Source organism: Poecilia formosa, unplaced genomic scaffold (assembly GCF_000485575.1).
Source record: "Poecilia formosa unplaced genomic scaffold, Poecilia_formosa-5.1.2 Scaffold134, whole genome shotgun sequence".
Lineage (NCBI taxonomy): Eukaryota > Metazoa > Chordata > Actinopteri > Cyprinodontiformes > Poeciliidae > Poecilia > Poecilia formosa.
This window is the reverse complement of record NW_006800073.1, coordinates 1,174,453-1,187,768: the sequence shown is the minus strand read 5'-3', so window position 1 is coordinate 1,187,768 and position 13,316 is coordinate 1,174,453. Positions and strand designations below refer to the sequence as shown.

The 13,316-nt window shown below is 38.0% G+C and overlaps 4 protein-coding genes across 6 annotated transcripts in view; all 4 read right to left on the bottom strand.

The window, feature by feature from the left end:
* The window catches only part of LOC103144965 (claudin-4-like), a 7,618-nt gene extending 3,345 nt beyond the window's left edge, over positions 1 to 4,273 (bottom strand). The window contains exons 1-2 of the mRNA XM_007562158.2: positions 4,174 to 4,273; positions 1,834 to 1,948 (exon numbers count right to left, since the gene is read on the bottom strand). Coding sequence (XP_007562220.1) covers positions 1,834 to 1,947 — 114 coding nt within the window. The 5' untranslated portion in view covers position 1,948; positions 4,174 to 4,273. The remainder of the gene's footprint in view (positions 1 to 1,833; positions 1,949 to 4,173) is intronic.
* The window catches only part of LOC103145014 (claudin-4-like), a 129,574-nt gene that overhangs the window by 88,152 nt on the left and 28,106 nt on the right, over positions 1 to 13,316 (bottom strand). The gene's annotated exons all lie outside the window — the stretch shown is intronic.
* LOC103144968 (claudin-4-like) overlaps positions 1 to 13,316 on the bottom strand; it is a 104,374-nt gene that overhangs the window by 75,482 nt on the left and 15,576 nt on the right. The gene's annotated exons all lie outside the window — the stretch shown is intronic.
* On the bottom strand, positions 4,995 to 8,144 carry LOC103144963 (claudin-4-like). 2 transcript variants are annotated; one of them, XM_016676436.1, is made up of 2 exons: positions 7,901 to 8,144; positions 4,995 to 6,129 (listed from the first exon to the last, which is right to left on the bottom strand). In XM_016676436.1, exons 1-2 carry the CDS (start codon positions 8,012 to 8,014, stop codon positions 5,683 to 5,685), a joined length of 561 nt encoding a protein of 186 aa, XP_016531922.1. In that variant the 5' UTR covers positions 8,015 to 8,144; the 3' UTR covers positions 4,995 to 5,682. The 2 variants fall into 2 exon arrangements, with proteins under 2 accessions (XP_016531922.1, XP_007562218.1); XM_007562156.2 differs by lacking the exon at positions 4,995 to 6,129 and adding an exon at positions 7,011 to 7,467 and having other exon boundaries at positions 7,901 to 8,137.

Sequence of the window (13,316 nt, the reverse complement as noted above, 5' to 3'; positions counted from 1 at the left end):
GCGCAACATGAGCGCTAAGACGCTCATGTTGCGTCGTAGCGCAACATGAGCGCTGGGTTTACACCTGTGAAGGAGACCTGCTGCTGCTGGGTGGAGCTACGTAGGTTTGTGTTATAATCACGGCAGCAAACCAGCAAAACGCAAAGAACTTTTCACAGTTTTTCCCTCCAAACTAACCGACTGAGTTGAGTAAAGCTGTTGGATGCAGGTAATGTTAGCTAAAAGATGACTAGCTAATATTAATACAGAACCTTTAGCTTAACAAGTACCTTGTAGGCTACCGATGTTGGTGTCGATTTTCAGCTACGTACATTCATTAACCCCAAAAAAGTCGATTCCCCCCCGTCCCCCACTATCACACGCGTCGTTTCAACCAGACAGCCATTTGTAATCCATAGGGGGGGCGCAGAACATGTTTGGAAACCACTGACGTAATCAATTACGAATTTAATGATGTATTGACATAATGTAATGTTTTGATTGTCGATTCTATGTTGCATGACTCTGTGATTTTGTTTTTGTTATGATGTAAAGTACTTTGAAATGCCTTGCTGCTGAAATGTGCTATACAAATAAAATTTAATTGATTGATTGTTGATATAAATTTTTTACAAACACTGAAAATGAAGATTGGGTTTCATTATTGTAATGGATCCTGTTTGTCTCTCAAATATAGAAATAAATAAATCAGGAGCTCCTGGATTATGGAGACGTTTTGTGTATGAAAGCTTCGACCAAATGCCTTCAGTCCTTGAATGCTGTGTATCGTTGTGCTTTAAGTTTGCAGCAGACGTCTCACATGTCATTGTGAGTTGAACTCAGAAGCTGAATGGAAACAATCAGTTGATGATGATGATTTATGAATCACTGCTCTGCTGGGCTCCAACCTACTTAAACTCTTTCCTATAGCGATCTGCTACTTCCCATTCTTTATGCTACATTAATTTATTTGTTTTGCACATTCTGCCTGTTTGAACAGAAAAGGGAACCAGCTCCCAGTGTAACGGCTCCTACAGCCTGGAAGCAGCTCCAGTCTGAACTAAAGATGTTGGATCTTTTTTCTTTGGACCTTTTGCCAGCAGTTCTTAAAAACATGCAACATGATTCTATTAATTAGTCTCATTGCTTTAAAACTGTTTTTAAATTTGTTTTAAACTTGTGCTCACATTCACCGGCCACTTTATTAGGTACACCTTGCCGGGTTGGACCCCCTTTTTGCCTTCAGAACCGCCTTAATCCTTCATGACAGATTCAACAAGGTACTGGAAACATTCCTCAGAGAGTCTGGTCCATATCGACCTGATGGCATCACACAGTCGCTGCAGGTTTGCTGCACATCCATGATGTGAACCTCCGGTTCCACCACATCCCAAAGGTTTTCTATTGGACTGAGATCTGGTGGGTGTGGAGGCCATTGGAGTTCAGTGAACTCATCATTCAACAGTCCAGTCTGAGGTGATTGGTGCTTCAGGACATGGTGCGTTATCCTGCTGGAAGTATCCATCAGAAGATGGTCCACTGTGGTCATGGAGGGATGGACACGGTCAGCAACAACACTCAGGCAGGCTGTGGCGTTGACACCATGCTCAGTTGGTACTAATGGACCCAAAGTGGGTCAGGAAAATATCCCCACCAGCCTGAACCGTTGATACAGGCAGGATGGATCCAGGCTTTCATGCTGTTGATACCAAATTCTGACCCGACCATCCGAATGTCGCAGCAGAAATCCAGACTCNTAGAAATAGGGTGGAGTAAAGAAAAGCATTTAAAGCGAACTAATCATAACTATCATGCTAATTTCAAGCATAAAATGTCTTTTGATCATATGATTACCGTATCACCACGATGGATCACAAACCACTCAGGCAGGGCGCAGCAGATGATGACCCCAAACAGCCCGATGGCGCTGAGAACCACACATACCGTCTGAACTGTTTTTGATGCCATTCTGTAAAAGACAAAGAAGAAAATCAAAATTAAAAAAATGGGATTAAATAATTTTCTGTGATATATTCTTGGGTTTCCTTCTTGGCGTCTTCTATGCAGGATTGGGCCTCTGGCAGCGATGTGCACAGACAGACACTAGAGGGCGCTAAGAGCACCTGCACCCTCAAAACCACAACATGTTCAACATTATAACAACTACATATAAACTTAGGTTTACATTTTAGATTTACTTAAATTTAGCTGCAAGAAAAACTTAAAATCTTTCTGTGTCAAACTTGCTTAAAGAGCCACACGATGAGTCGTTCACCGTCCTTCATCTGCACAAAAACTAAAGTGAAACTTATAACATCAGCAGCCATCTTGTTTCCAGCTCTCATTGCTTATAACTAAGAATAATATCAGTCATGTGTCTCACTGACCACCTGCACAGGTGTTGATGATTCTCATGACAGTCATATTCTGTGGTCCAGTTCTTACTACGTTCTGTTGGTTATGGGTCAGTTATGGCGCTTTTCCACTAACTAACCGGTTCGGTTCCGGTCCGCCTCGGCCAGATTCATTTTCTATTATCAAATCAGGCTCTTATTACTTCACCTATAACAAGACATTTCTCCTTTTTATCAGTGAATTAATCTGCAGATGGAACCAGAACTTTTTCATCAAGATTAGGAAATTATTGACTGACAACAAGCTCATATTTGTTGCTGTAAAGTTTCTTGTAAGTTAGTTTTGTTTTATTTATGTTATACTGAGATATTTGCACGATGAACTAGACTAAAATTAGCTGGTAAGATTTTGTGTTTTTGGATGTATTTGAGTCCATCAGAACCAGAACCGTGACATTCTCTATTGCTGAGTGTTGCTGCAAACATCAGAGGAGAGTTGACCACAGCTGCAGCGCTCACCATATCAGAGCGTATAAAGGAAAACCTCACTACCTGTGGTAAAACCAAACCACACATCAACAGGTTAGAGTGACATGCAGAGAAAAGAGACTTTAGATCAGAGATGTGATGACAGCTGCTTGATTTCTTTGTGCCATGAAGCTCAAAATGTCTGTTTGCATTCCTGCATCTGGTAACAAAGTAAAGAACCTCTGAGTTATTTTTGATCAGGACTTATTTAAATCTAATATTAAACAGGTTTCTTTGATTTCCTTCTTTCTGGGTTATTGTTAAAATTAAAGCTATCCAGTCCAGGACAGACGTAGAAAACAGTCCATGCATATTTGAGTTATTTTGTCTGGGTAATAAAATCATCTGACCGTTTTCATTGTGTCTTTGTTGTGTTGGTAATCTGAAGGCTTAAATCTCACTCTTAGAAAAACAAAAACATGCAGTTAATCGATTTTCAATCAATTTTCTCCACCACAGAGTTAAGAATAAATAAACGTTTTCACTGAGGCTCTTTAAACGTATAAACATTTTAAACTTTAAATTGACCTTTGTATATAAAACAGACCAGGATATATTTGCTTATTGAGAGGAAACGCAAAAGAAAAGATTTTCTCCACGTCCCGTAGGAGGTTCAGTATAATTATTTCATTATATAAAGTGTTATAAATGTACATTTATGAATAAATATGCTATGTTTCTAATATTATCTTAAGTGTGTAGCTGTTTTTGTAATGAATGTGTTTTTAATGATGTGAAGGAAGAGAAGCCAAATAAGTAAACAAATATTTCTCTTATTTTAGCTTCTCCTCATTGGCTCCCTGCTAAATTAACACATAAAGTCTTTAATAATCATTTTATTAAAGGTTTTTCTGGTTATTTCTGCTGCAGGACAAACTGAACGCTTTAATATCAACTCTGTACAGTTATTTAAACTTTTAACTGATTTAAAAGTTCACTTCATGAAGTTCGACTGGGAAAACTAAGCAACTAAATGTTCTTACTCTCCTCAACTAACTTTTTATTTAACATAGAACATTTATTTTATTTTTTGCTTTGTAAATTCCTTAGAGATAAAGTATTGTGAATTGGCACAATAAAAATAAACTGAACTGAAAATATTTTTTTGTCTCTTTCGGTTTAATAAATCTTAATTTAGCACATTAAATATGTATGAATGATAAAAAAAAAGTTACATTTGGTTCTAAAAAGGTTCATTTTGTGCACATTATGGTGGATTTCTGTTAAAATTAGAATCCAACAATTCTTCTATTTTAGCTAAATCAGTTTTTCTTTGCATTAAAAATGGATAAACAGGTGAATAATTTCTTACCTTTCTCACGTTCTGCAGGTTCTTCTGTCTGTTGTGTCTTTAAATAAAGTGGAAACTGTCTGAAATAGCATTTAAGGTGTGGTTGTTGCTTCATAACGAAAGTTCTGCTTGGTTTTTTCCACTTCTGTGATTTTAATTCATGCCAGTGAAGAGTCTGTGCTCATCCAAGTACAGGATGTAACTTTTCACATCTTTAGCAATTATTTCTCGTAAGGATTTGACTTTGCAATAAAGAAAAAACCCCATTGAGTTTTTGTCATTGCATACTGTGGAGCTGGTTGCTGGTTCTGAATGTGGATCGGACGAAAGCAACGGTTTTCTCACGCCTGGTGCACACATTGAGTTTGTCAGTAATTATAAATGTACGAAGCCACATGCGTTTTTGATTACAGCAAATTTTAATGTGTTTTATTACCCAGTGAAAATAACTGAATGTGTTGATGCCAAATTCTGACCCGACCATCCGAATGTCGCAGCAGAAATCCAGACTCATCAGACCAGGCGACGTTTTCCATCTCCTACTGTCCAGTTTTGGTGAGCCTGTGTGGATTGTAGCCTCAGTTTCCTGTTCTTAGCTGCCAGGAGCAGCACCCGGTGTGGTCTCCTGCTGCTGTAGCCCCTCCAGGTTCTCTTTTTCTGACTATTCTCTGTAAACCCTAGAGTTGGCTATGTGGGAAAATCCCAGTAGTTTCTGAAATACTCAGACCAGCCCGTCTGGCACCAACAAACCCCCCAACTTAAATCATGTTTCTTAAATTGTTACATTAATGTGCAGATCTGAAAATTTAACAAGGGGAAGAAAAACTCATAAACAGAAATAGTTATGAAAAATCAGCAAAACATTTCTCTTTATTTGTTTGCAAATGAAAAATACAGAAGCAAAAGCTGAAATATAAGATAAATTAAAGTCTGACTCTAACACTTTATCTGAAGGGTTTGCATAATTTTGTAAAACAATATTATTTTGCATATGAGATGAAGAATCAGTTGGAATGAAGTTTTCTGTAAGTTGCTTAATTTTTTTATATTTTTGTAAAACTAATCATATTCTATGAAATTGAATTTTTTGATACATTTTATTTATTTTCCAATCACATCTGACCAAAGATAATGATCTGTTGTGATTATTGCACAAAAACAGAAACAGTTACAGTAAATGTTTTATCAATAGAAAATAAAGCAGAAAACTGAGAGACATCATGAAATTGAAGCAAATCTGGTTAGTAATTATGTTGACTGGTTTTTAAACTGGAATTAAGAAAGTATGAAGAAAATAACTAACATAAAACAGTTTTAATATGCAAACAAAAAAATGAATCAAAAGTTCACTGAAATCAAATTTTCCAGCATTCAGGAAAATTATTTTAAAAGTCAAACACCAAATGTTAAAAGTATAGAAATTATAATTTCACATCATCTTCCCAGTTTTTACCTAAATTTATCCCTTGTCTGCCCGTCTGTTGGTCACCAGTTCCTTCCATCAAGCCTCTACATTCTGTATGTTTTAGCTTAAACTCTGTTGCTGAAGAAGCTGGCGGTTCCTCCAGAGCTGCTGGATCTGCTTAAGTAGCAGAGCAGACCTCCAATCAGCATCAACATCAAACCAGCTATAAAGCCGATATAGATGCTCGCTCCCAGCATCAGTCCCTCTGGTGCATTTCTAATATTATTTGTCACCCAGCTGACCGGGATGATCACCAGCAGGCCGGTCAGTATCAGACCCACTCCGGCAGCCAGGATCATTTTGGGCTTGGTGTCTTGGTTCTGAACACATCGGGTGAAGTCGGAACCAAAGATCAGGAGGAGGAGGCTGAGACCACAGAGGATGCAGCTGATGATGGTCAAGGCCCTGAAGGAATGCATTTCAGAGGATATCATGGAGTCATCATATGTTATGCACTCCTGCGGTCCAGTACTGTGCTTTCCACACCCCTTCCACAGACCTACATGAACTTCCTATCCACCCAAACACAGAGAAACAGATATTTACATTCACTTTACTAAACATTTTCTATGATATTAAATCTCATAGAAAAATCTAATTAATTTCTCTTTACTGAATGTCAAAATTGTGTTGTTGTTTTTTTTAAAAATATTTTTAAACTTCCATCCAAACCAGAAGTTTATATAAATTAATATCACTGAGTCTTTAAACAGTTTAGAAAAGAACAGATGATGTCAGGAATCTGTAAGTTTCTGATGAGGCGTAAAACTGCAAAGTCAANTTCTATCAGCTCCAACCAGTCAGCCCATTCTCCTCTGACCTCTGGCATCAACAAGGCATTTGCCCCACAGAACTGCTGCTCACTGGATACTTTCTCTTTTTCAGACCATTCTCTGTAAACCCTAGAGATGGTTATGTGGGAAAATCCCAGTAGATCAGCAGTTTCTGAAATACTCGGACCAGCCCGTCTGTTATCAACAAAGACACTTAAATCACAAAAGTAGTTATGCAAAATCAGCAAAAACTTTTATTTTAATTTCTTGTTTGCAAATGAAAAATACAAAAACAAAAGCTGAAATATAAGATAAAATCAGACGGTAACACTTTGTCTGAAGGATCTTTATCATTTTGTAGAACAATATTATTTTGCACATGAGATGAAGAATCAAAAGGCTGAAGTAAAGTTTTCTGTAAGTTAACTTGCATTTAAATTTAATTTAATTTAAATTAATTTTTTAATATAATTTTGTAAAAGAAAAAAAGCTATTCTATGAAATGTAATTTTTTCATTCATCTTATTATTTTTCCAATCACATCTGAATCTGACCAAAGATAATAAGTTGTGTTTGTTGTACAAAAACAGAAATAGTTGCAGTAAATGTTTTATCAATAGCTTAAACTCTGTTGCTGAAGAAGCTGGCGGTTCCTCCAGAGCTGCTGGATCTGCTTAAGTAGCAGAGCAGACCTCCAGTCAGCATCAACATCAAACCAGCTATAAAGCCGATATAGATGCTCGCTCCCAGCATCACTCTCACCACCAACATTGGTATGTTTCTCATATCATGTGTCTTCCAGCTGACCGGGATGATCACCAGCAGGCCTGTCAGTATCAGGCCCACTCCGGCAGCCAGGATCATTTTGGGTTTGGTGTTTTCATTCTGAACACATGGGGTGAAGTCGGAACCAAAGAGCAGGAGGAGGAGGCTGAGAATACCCAGCATGCAGCTGATGATGGTCAAGGCCCTGAAGGAATGCATTTCAGAGGGTAACCAGGAGCCAATATACGTTCTGCACTCCTGCGGTCCAGTTGTGTACTTCACACACGCCTTCCACAGACCGTAATGGGCTTCCTATCCACCGAAACACAGAGAAACAGATATTTACATTCACTTTACTAAACATTTTTTATGATATTAAATCTCATAGAAAAATCTAATTAATTTCTTTTTACTGAATGTCAGAATTGTGTTGTTTGTTTTTTTAGAATATTTTAAAACTCCCATCCACAGAAGTTTATATAAATTAACATCACTGAGTCTTTAAACAGTTTAGAAAAGAACAGATGATGTCAGGAATCTGTAAGTTTCTGATGAGGCGTAAAACTGCAAAGTCAATATTATGTTTCATTTCTACAGCATTTTTATAACAGTTGTTATAAAGACATTCTGGTTAAATTATACAATAACACATAAAATAGTTGTTGATAAAAAAAAACATAAAAGTTAACTGATCATAACTATCATGCTAATGTCAACCATAAATGCCTTTTGATTATATTGTTACCATATCACCCTGATTGGTCACAGACCACTCAGGCAGGGCGCAGCAGATGATGACCCCAATCAGCCCGATGGCGCTGAGAGCCACACAAACCATCTGAACTGTTTTTGATGCCATTCTGTAAAAAAGACAAATTAAAAAACTGGATTAAATCATTTTCTGCTATATATTCCATCCTCTATGCAGGATTGGGCCTCTGGCAGCGATGTGCACCTATAGACACTAGAGGGCGCCAGAGCTCCTGCCCACTGAAAACCACATCATGTTCAACATTCAGCAGCCGACATAAAAAAACAGCTACAAACCCAGAATCTACAATCCAAACTTCATAGATGCAAAAATTCAGTGGCGGATTCAGTCATTTCCAAACTTCCTACTGTGTTACTGGGCAGCACACATCCACAAGATTTAAATTTTACTTTAGATCTATGGACAGGCACATGCGGGGGTAAGGGGGGTGGGGGGGCCTAAGGGAACTTGAGCCCCTGCCCCTTTTATCCTTGATGCCCCTAGAGCCCTTTATTAAATATTTTTTTAATATCTGTATGTCAGAAGGCCTGCTTGTGCCCCTCAGCAACAATATGTAGCTAAATATAATAATTTAGCTAAATGAACTAGTCTCAGTCTAATAATGACTCTCAGAGCCTCCATGTTGTTCAGACACCATGGTGAGGAGGAGGAGGGGATCTGAACCTCTAACTATCAAATTATGGGCAAGAATATTTTTCATACGCTGGTTTGTGAATAAAAACGTAGGTCTGATGTTGACGTTAGAAAAACAGTATTTATATTTTCATAATTATCCTCGCAATAGCAGGAAAAAACCCGCCTCGCCCCTAAACACAGAAATGCTTCGGCTGCAGAGAAACTCCTGACTTTAACTTCACCAGGCTGCTAAAAGCCCGGTTCTACAGGCGGTCCGAGTCGGTCCCACCGACAGATAGAAAGAATATCAGACATCCTGATATAAGACATGGTACTGAGACTGACACAGCTAAAAGGCCCGGTACCACCACCTGGTACCACCACCCGGTACCACCACCTGGTACCACCACCCGGTACCACCACCCGGTACCACCTGGTACCACCTGCTCTCTGTTCGCTCTGCTTCTCCTTAACGTTCCTACCAGGCGGGTTAAAGCCGCTGCTGACGGGATCTGGGCTGGAGGTTCACGGCTGTGAATAGAAGTTACTGCAGAACCTCAAGTGTTACAGGAAGATTCGGCCCATTTAGAGTTCACAAAACAAACATCAGAGAAAATAATGTAGCAATAATTGAACGTTGAGGGAAGATCATCTTATACTTTACCCTCAGCCATCCAAGGTTGCAGGGCAACACTAACATCAAAAGATTATAAAGAGTTACTCCTTTGAGCTTGTTTGATCTATAAATGAGTCTGCAGCCAAGTTGTTCTAGAGGTTAAATAGATATTACTAGGGCTTAATTAGTAAAATGGCAGCAGATTTGCTTATTTGATAACTTCATAACCTTTGACCTTCTGTCCTCTGGTCTGTTTAACAGCTTCAGTCTCAGATCAGCTCAGCCTCCAGGACTGTCAGCAGCAGAAACAGAAACTTTAAATCTGCTGGGGAAAATATATTACGTTTGCTTTGCATTGTCCCCATATGATGGCAATGACATAGTAGGATCCAATTACATTATTGATTAATATGGGTTGTTGCTATGTTGTTGTACGGTGTTTCTTGTTCAATGTGCCCTTTTTAACTTTAAACCCCTGCCCCTCCAAAGGTCTCTGCACGGCCCTGTCTGGATCTCCCATGGTGCAAGTTAGAGGCCCAGTCGTGTTCCTCATCCTCAACTCTATAATCTATGGCGCCTTTCACGACATTCTTTCACTCTCTGCAGTCTCTGATCCCAGATTGAGTGATGCCACCCACTCTGCCTCCCCTCGCACATTTTTTCCTTGTTTTTTCGCCTTATTTATTTTATTGTCTTTTTACTTGCNCTACCAGGCGGGTTAAAGCCGCTGCTGACGGGATCTGGGCTGGAGGTTCACGGCTGTGAATAGAAGTTACTGCAGAACCTCAAGTGTTACAGGAAGATTCGGCCCATTTAGAGTTCACAAAACAAACATCAGAGAAAATACTGTAGCAATAATTGAACGTTGAGGGAAGATGATCTTATACTTTACCCTCAGCCATCCAAGGTTGCAGGGCAACACTAACATCAAAAGATTATAAAGAGTTACTCCTTTGAGCTTGTTTGATCTATAAATCAGTCTGCAGCCAAGTTGTTCTAGAGGTTAAATAGATATTACTAGGGCTTAATTAGTAAAATGGCAGCAGATTTGCTTATTTGATAACTTCATAACCTTTGACCTTCTGTCCTCTGGTCTGTTTAACAGCTTCAGTCTCAGATCAGCTCAGCCTCCAGGACTGTCAGCAGCAGAAACAGAAACTTTAAACCTGCTGGGGAAAATATATTACATTTGCTTTGCATTGTCCCCATATGATGGCAATGACATAGTAGGATCCAATTACATTATTGATTAATATGGGTTGTTCCTATGTTGTTGTACGGTGTTTCTTGTTCAATGTGCCCTTTTTAACTTTAAACCCCTGCCCCTCCAAAGGTCTCTGCACGGCCCTGTCTGGATCTCCCATGGTGCAAGTTAGAGGCCCAGTCATGTTCCTCATTCTCTCTCTTCTCACTTCCCCCAATACATCAACCCCTCTGACTTCACAAATTATCTAGTAGTTTGCTCTGCATTAAAAATTTAGGACAATTCAAATTGAAATCTTTATAAAATCTCCTTTATTGAAGAATTGTCTGTTTCAGCCGGCGCTCACAGATCCAACCTTTTCATCATGGGGTAATAAGGGTTGACATGTTTTAATGGTTTTTATAAAGAAGGTATTTTAGCAGCTGCAGACCTTTCATTAGAGTTTAATCTCCCTTCTTCTCATCTATACCTTTAAATTAGACTCTGTGCCAAAGGTTTGTTTCCCAGTTTTCCCTCCAAACCACCGAACCTGTAGTGGGAGATGTTTCTGAGCTGATCTTCTTCAAAACTCATATATCTCTAAATTCTGTCTTTTGACTCCTCAACCAAAGTTAAGGCAGCTTGGGAACTTGAACTGGGTCTAAAGAACTGGTGGAATAAGATCATTTATCAAACCCATATTTGGGCTCCCAGTTGACTACAAACAGTTCACCTCTAATTAATTGGATATTTTAGCATTTACTTCCTTATTGGCATAATGGCATCTCCTTTTCATCGGATATTAACTAAAGCGCCCTCTAGCGGTCAGTGGCTCAATGACACCATGTCCCTTCTAAAATCTAATCCTCTACAATTGGAGATTAGATATTCAGGATTAGGATTAGATATTCAGTGAAAGGCAACTCCACTAAACTCTATAATCTATGGCGCCTTTCACGACATTCTTTCACTCTCTTCAGTCTCTGATCCCAGATTGCGTGAAGCCACCCACTCTGCCTCCCCTCGCACATTTTTCCTTGTTGTTCCACCTTATTTTTATTTTATCTTTAGACTTGGTTTTTACATATTTTGTCCTGTTCACTTATGAAAAAAATGTATATACTCATAGGAGGTGAAATGTAAGCCTTTTTCCATCTGTACACTCGGTTTCTCTTTTGTTCTCGTCTCTTTTCCTTTTTGTCGGCGTCACAGAGAAGCTGCACTATGTGGCTCACTGTGACATTAGCAGTTAGAGATCCTGTTGCCATGTCACGTTTCCTCCTAGTAAAAATATTAATTACAAAACAACAAAACTTAGGTTTACATTTTACATGTGCTAACATTTTACATTGGGCAAGAACAACTTAAAAATTCCTGTATCAAGTTTACACAACAAGCCACACGATGAGTCTTTCACTGTCTCAATCTCCATTGCTGAGTGTTGCTGCAAACATCAGAGCAGAGTTGACCACAGCTGCAGCGCTCATGTCCCACCACAATGAGGAACAGAGTATAACGGAAAATGTCTCTACCTGGGGTAAAACCAAACCGCACATCAACAGGTTAGAGCAACATGGCAGAGAAACGAGACTTTAGATCAGAGATGTGATGACAGCTGCTTGATTTCTTTGTGCCATGAAGCTCAAAATGTCTGTTTGCATTCCTGCATCTGGTGACAAAGTAAAGAACCTCTGAGTTATTTTTGATCAGGACTTATTTAAATCTAATATTAAACTGATTTCTTTGATTTTCTTCTTTCTGGGTTATTGCTAAAATTAAAGATATCCAGGAGAGACGTAGAAAACAGTCCATGCATTCATTACTTCAAAAAAAACTTATTTCTAGAAGAATGAAAACATAAATCTCACTTCCTTCATCTGTTTTAAATTTAGCAAATCTCAGAGCTTTTAAACAAGAACTGCTTAATTATTTTAAGATATAGTTTAACAAATTTAAATGTCATGGCATTCTAGGTTCCTAAACTAAACATTTTGAACAAAGCCGTTTGACCTGGTAACAGGTGGTTTGATTTTTGCACCGTTTCCAACTTGATTGAAAAAATATATGTGCTTTAATTCTTGTAAAAATATCAACAAAATAATTACTAAAAATATCTTACAATTTAATTGAAAACGAAACTTAACTTAATCTGATGTTTCGAGTTCAAAAGGAGATCAAATAAATTATTTTACAAACCTGCCGTCATCACACCGGACATTTGCCGAACGATAAACCTCCATCAATCACCCAGCATGCTCTGAATTACTCTATTTATTTACCAAAGTGATCTAAACAATTCCAAATATAAAATTTACTTACAGATTTTGGTTCTAAGCTTAAATATATTCTAACTGCCCAAAGAAGAAAACTAAATTGGTAGAAATTACAATTCACAAAATTTAGCATAAATGGCCACAACAGTAAATATATGAATTAAATTATGTTTCTAATAAAGCTTAATTATACAGATTTGTTTTTTATTGCGTTCTTACGATAATGCACTGATCAGTTCATGCAGTGTAACTGAATACTGGGTCTTTCTGCTGTAATATACGGTTTTCTTAAGGTTTTTCCATGAATGTTAGTATCTCTTTTGTGAGATATATGAAGTTTTATATGTTTTCCTTTAGGGTAGAAATGCTCCACAAACAAACTTGTGTGAAAAATGCAAAAGCGAAACATGAACTTTCCATATTTATCGGAAACTTTCTGTAAGAAGAAATAAATAAAAAACTATTTGAACTTTTTGACTTATTTCTACGGGGTAATAAAGTCATCAGACAGTTTTGAAATTTTAAATTGACCTTTGTGACTCAACACAAGGTCATTTTGTTGGCTGTATTTGCTTATTGCAAAATAATTTTTCCCCCATGTCACATAGGAGGCTCTGAATTATTATTTCATAAAGTGTAATAATTGCACTTAGACAATTATGCTATTAGGCTGATGATTTACAAATAAATAAATATTTATAT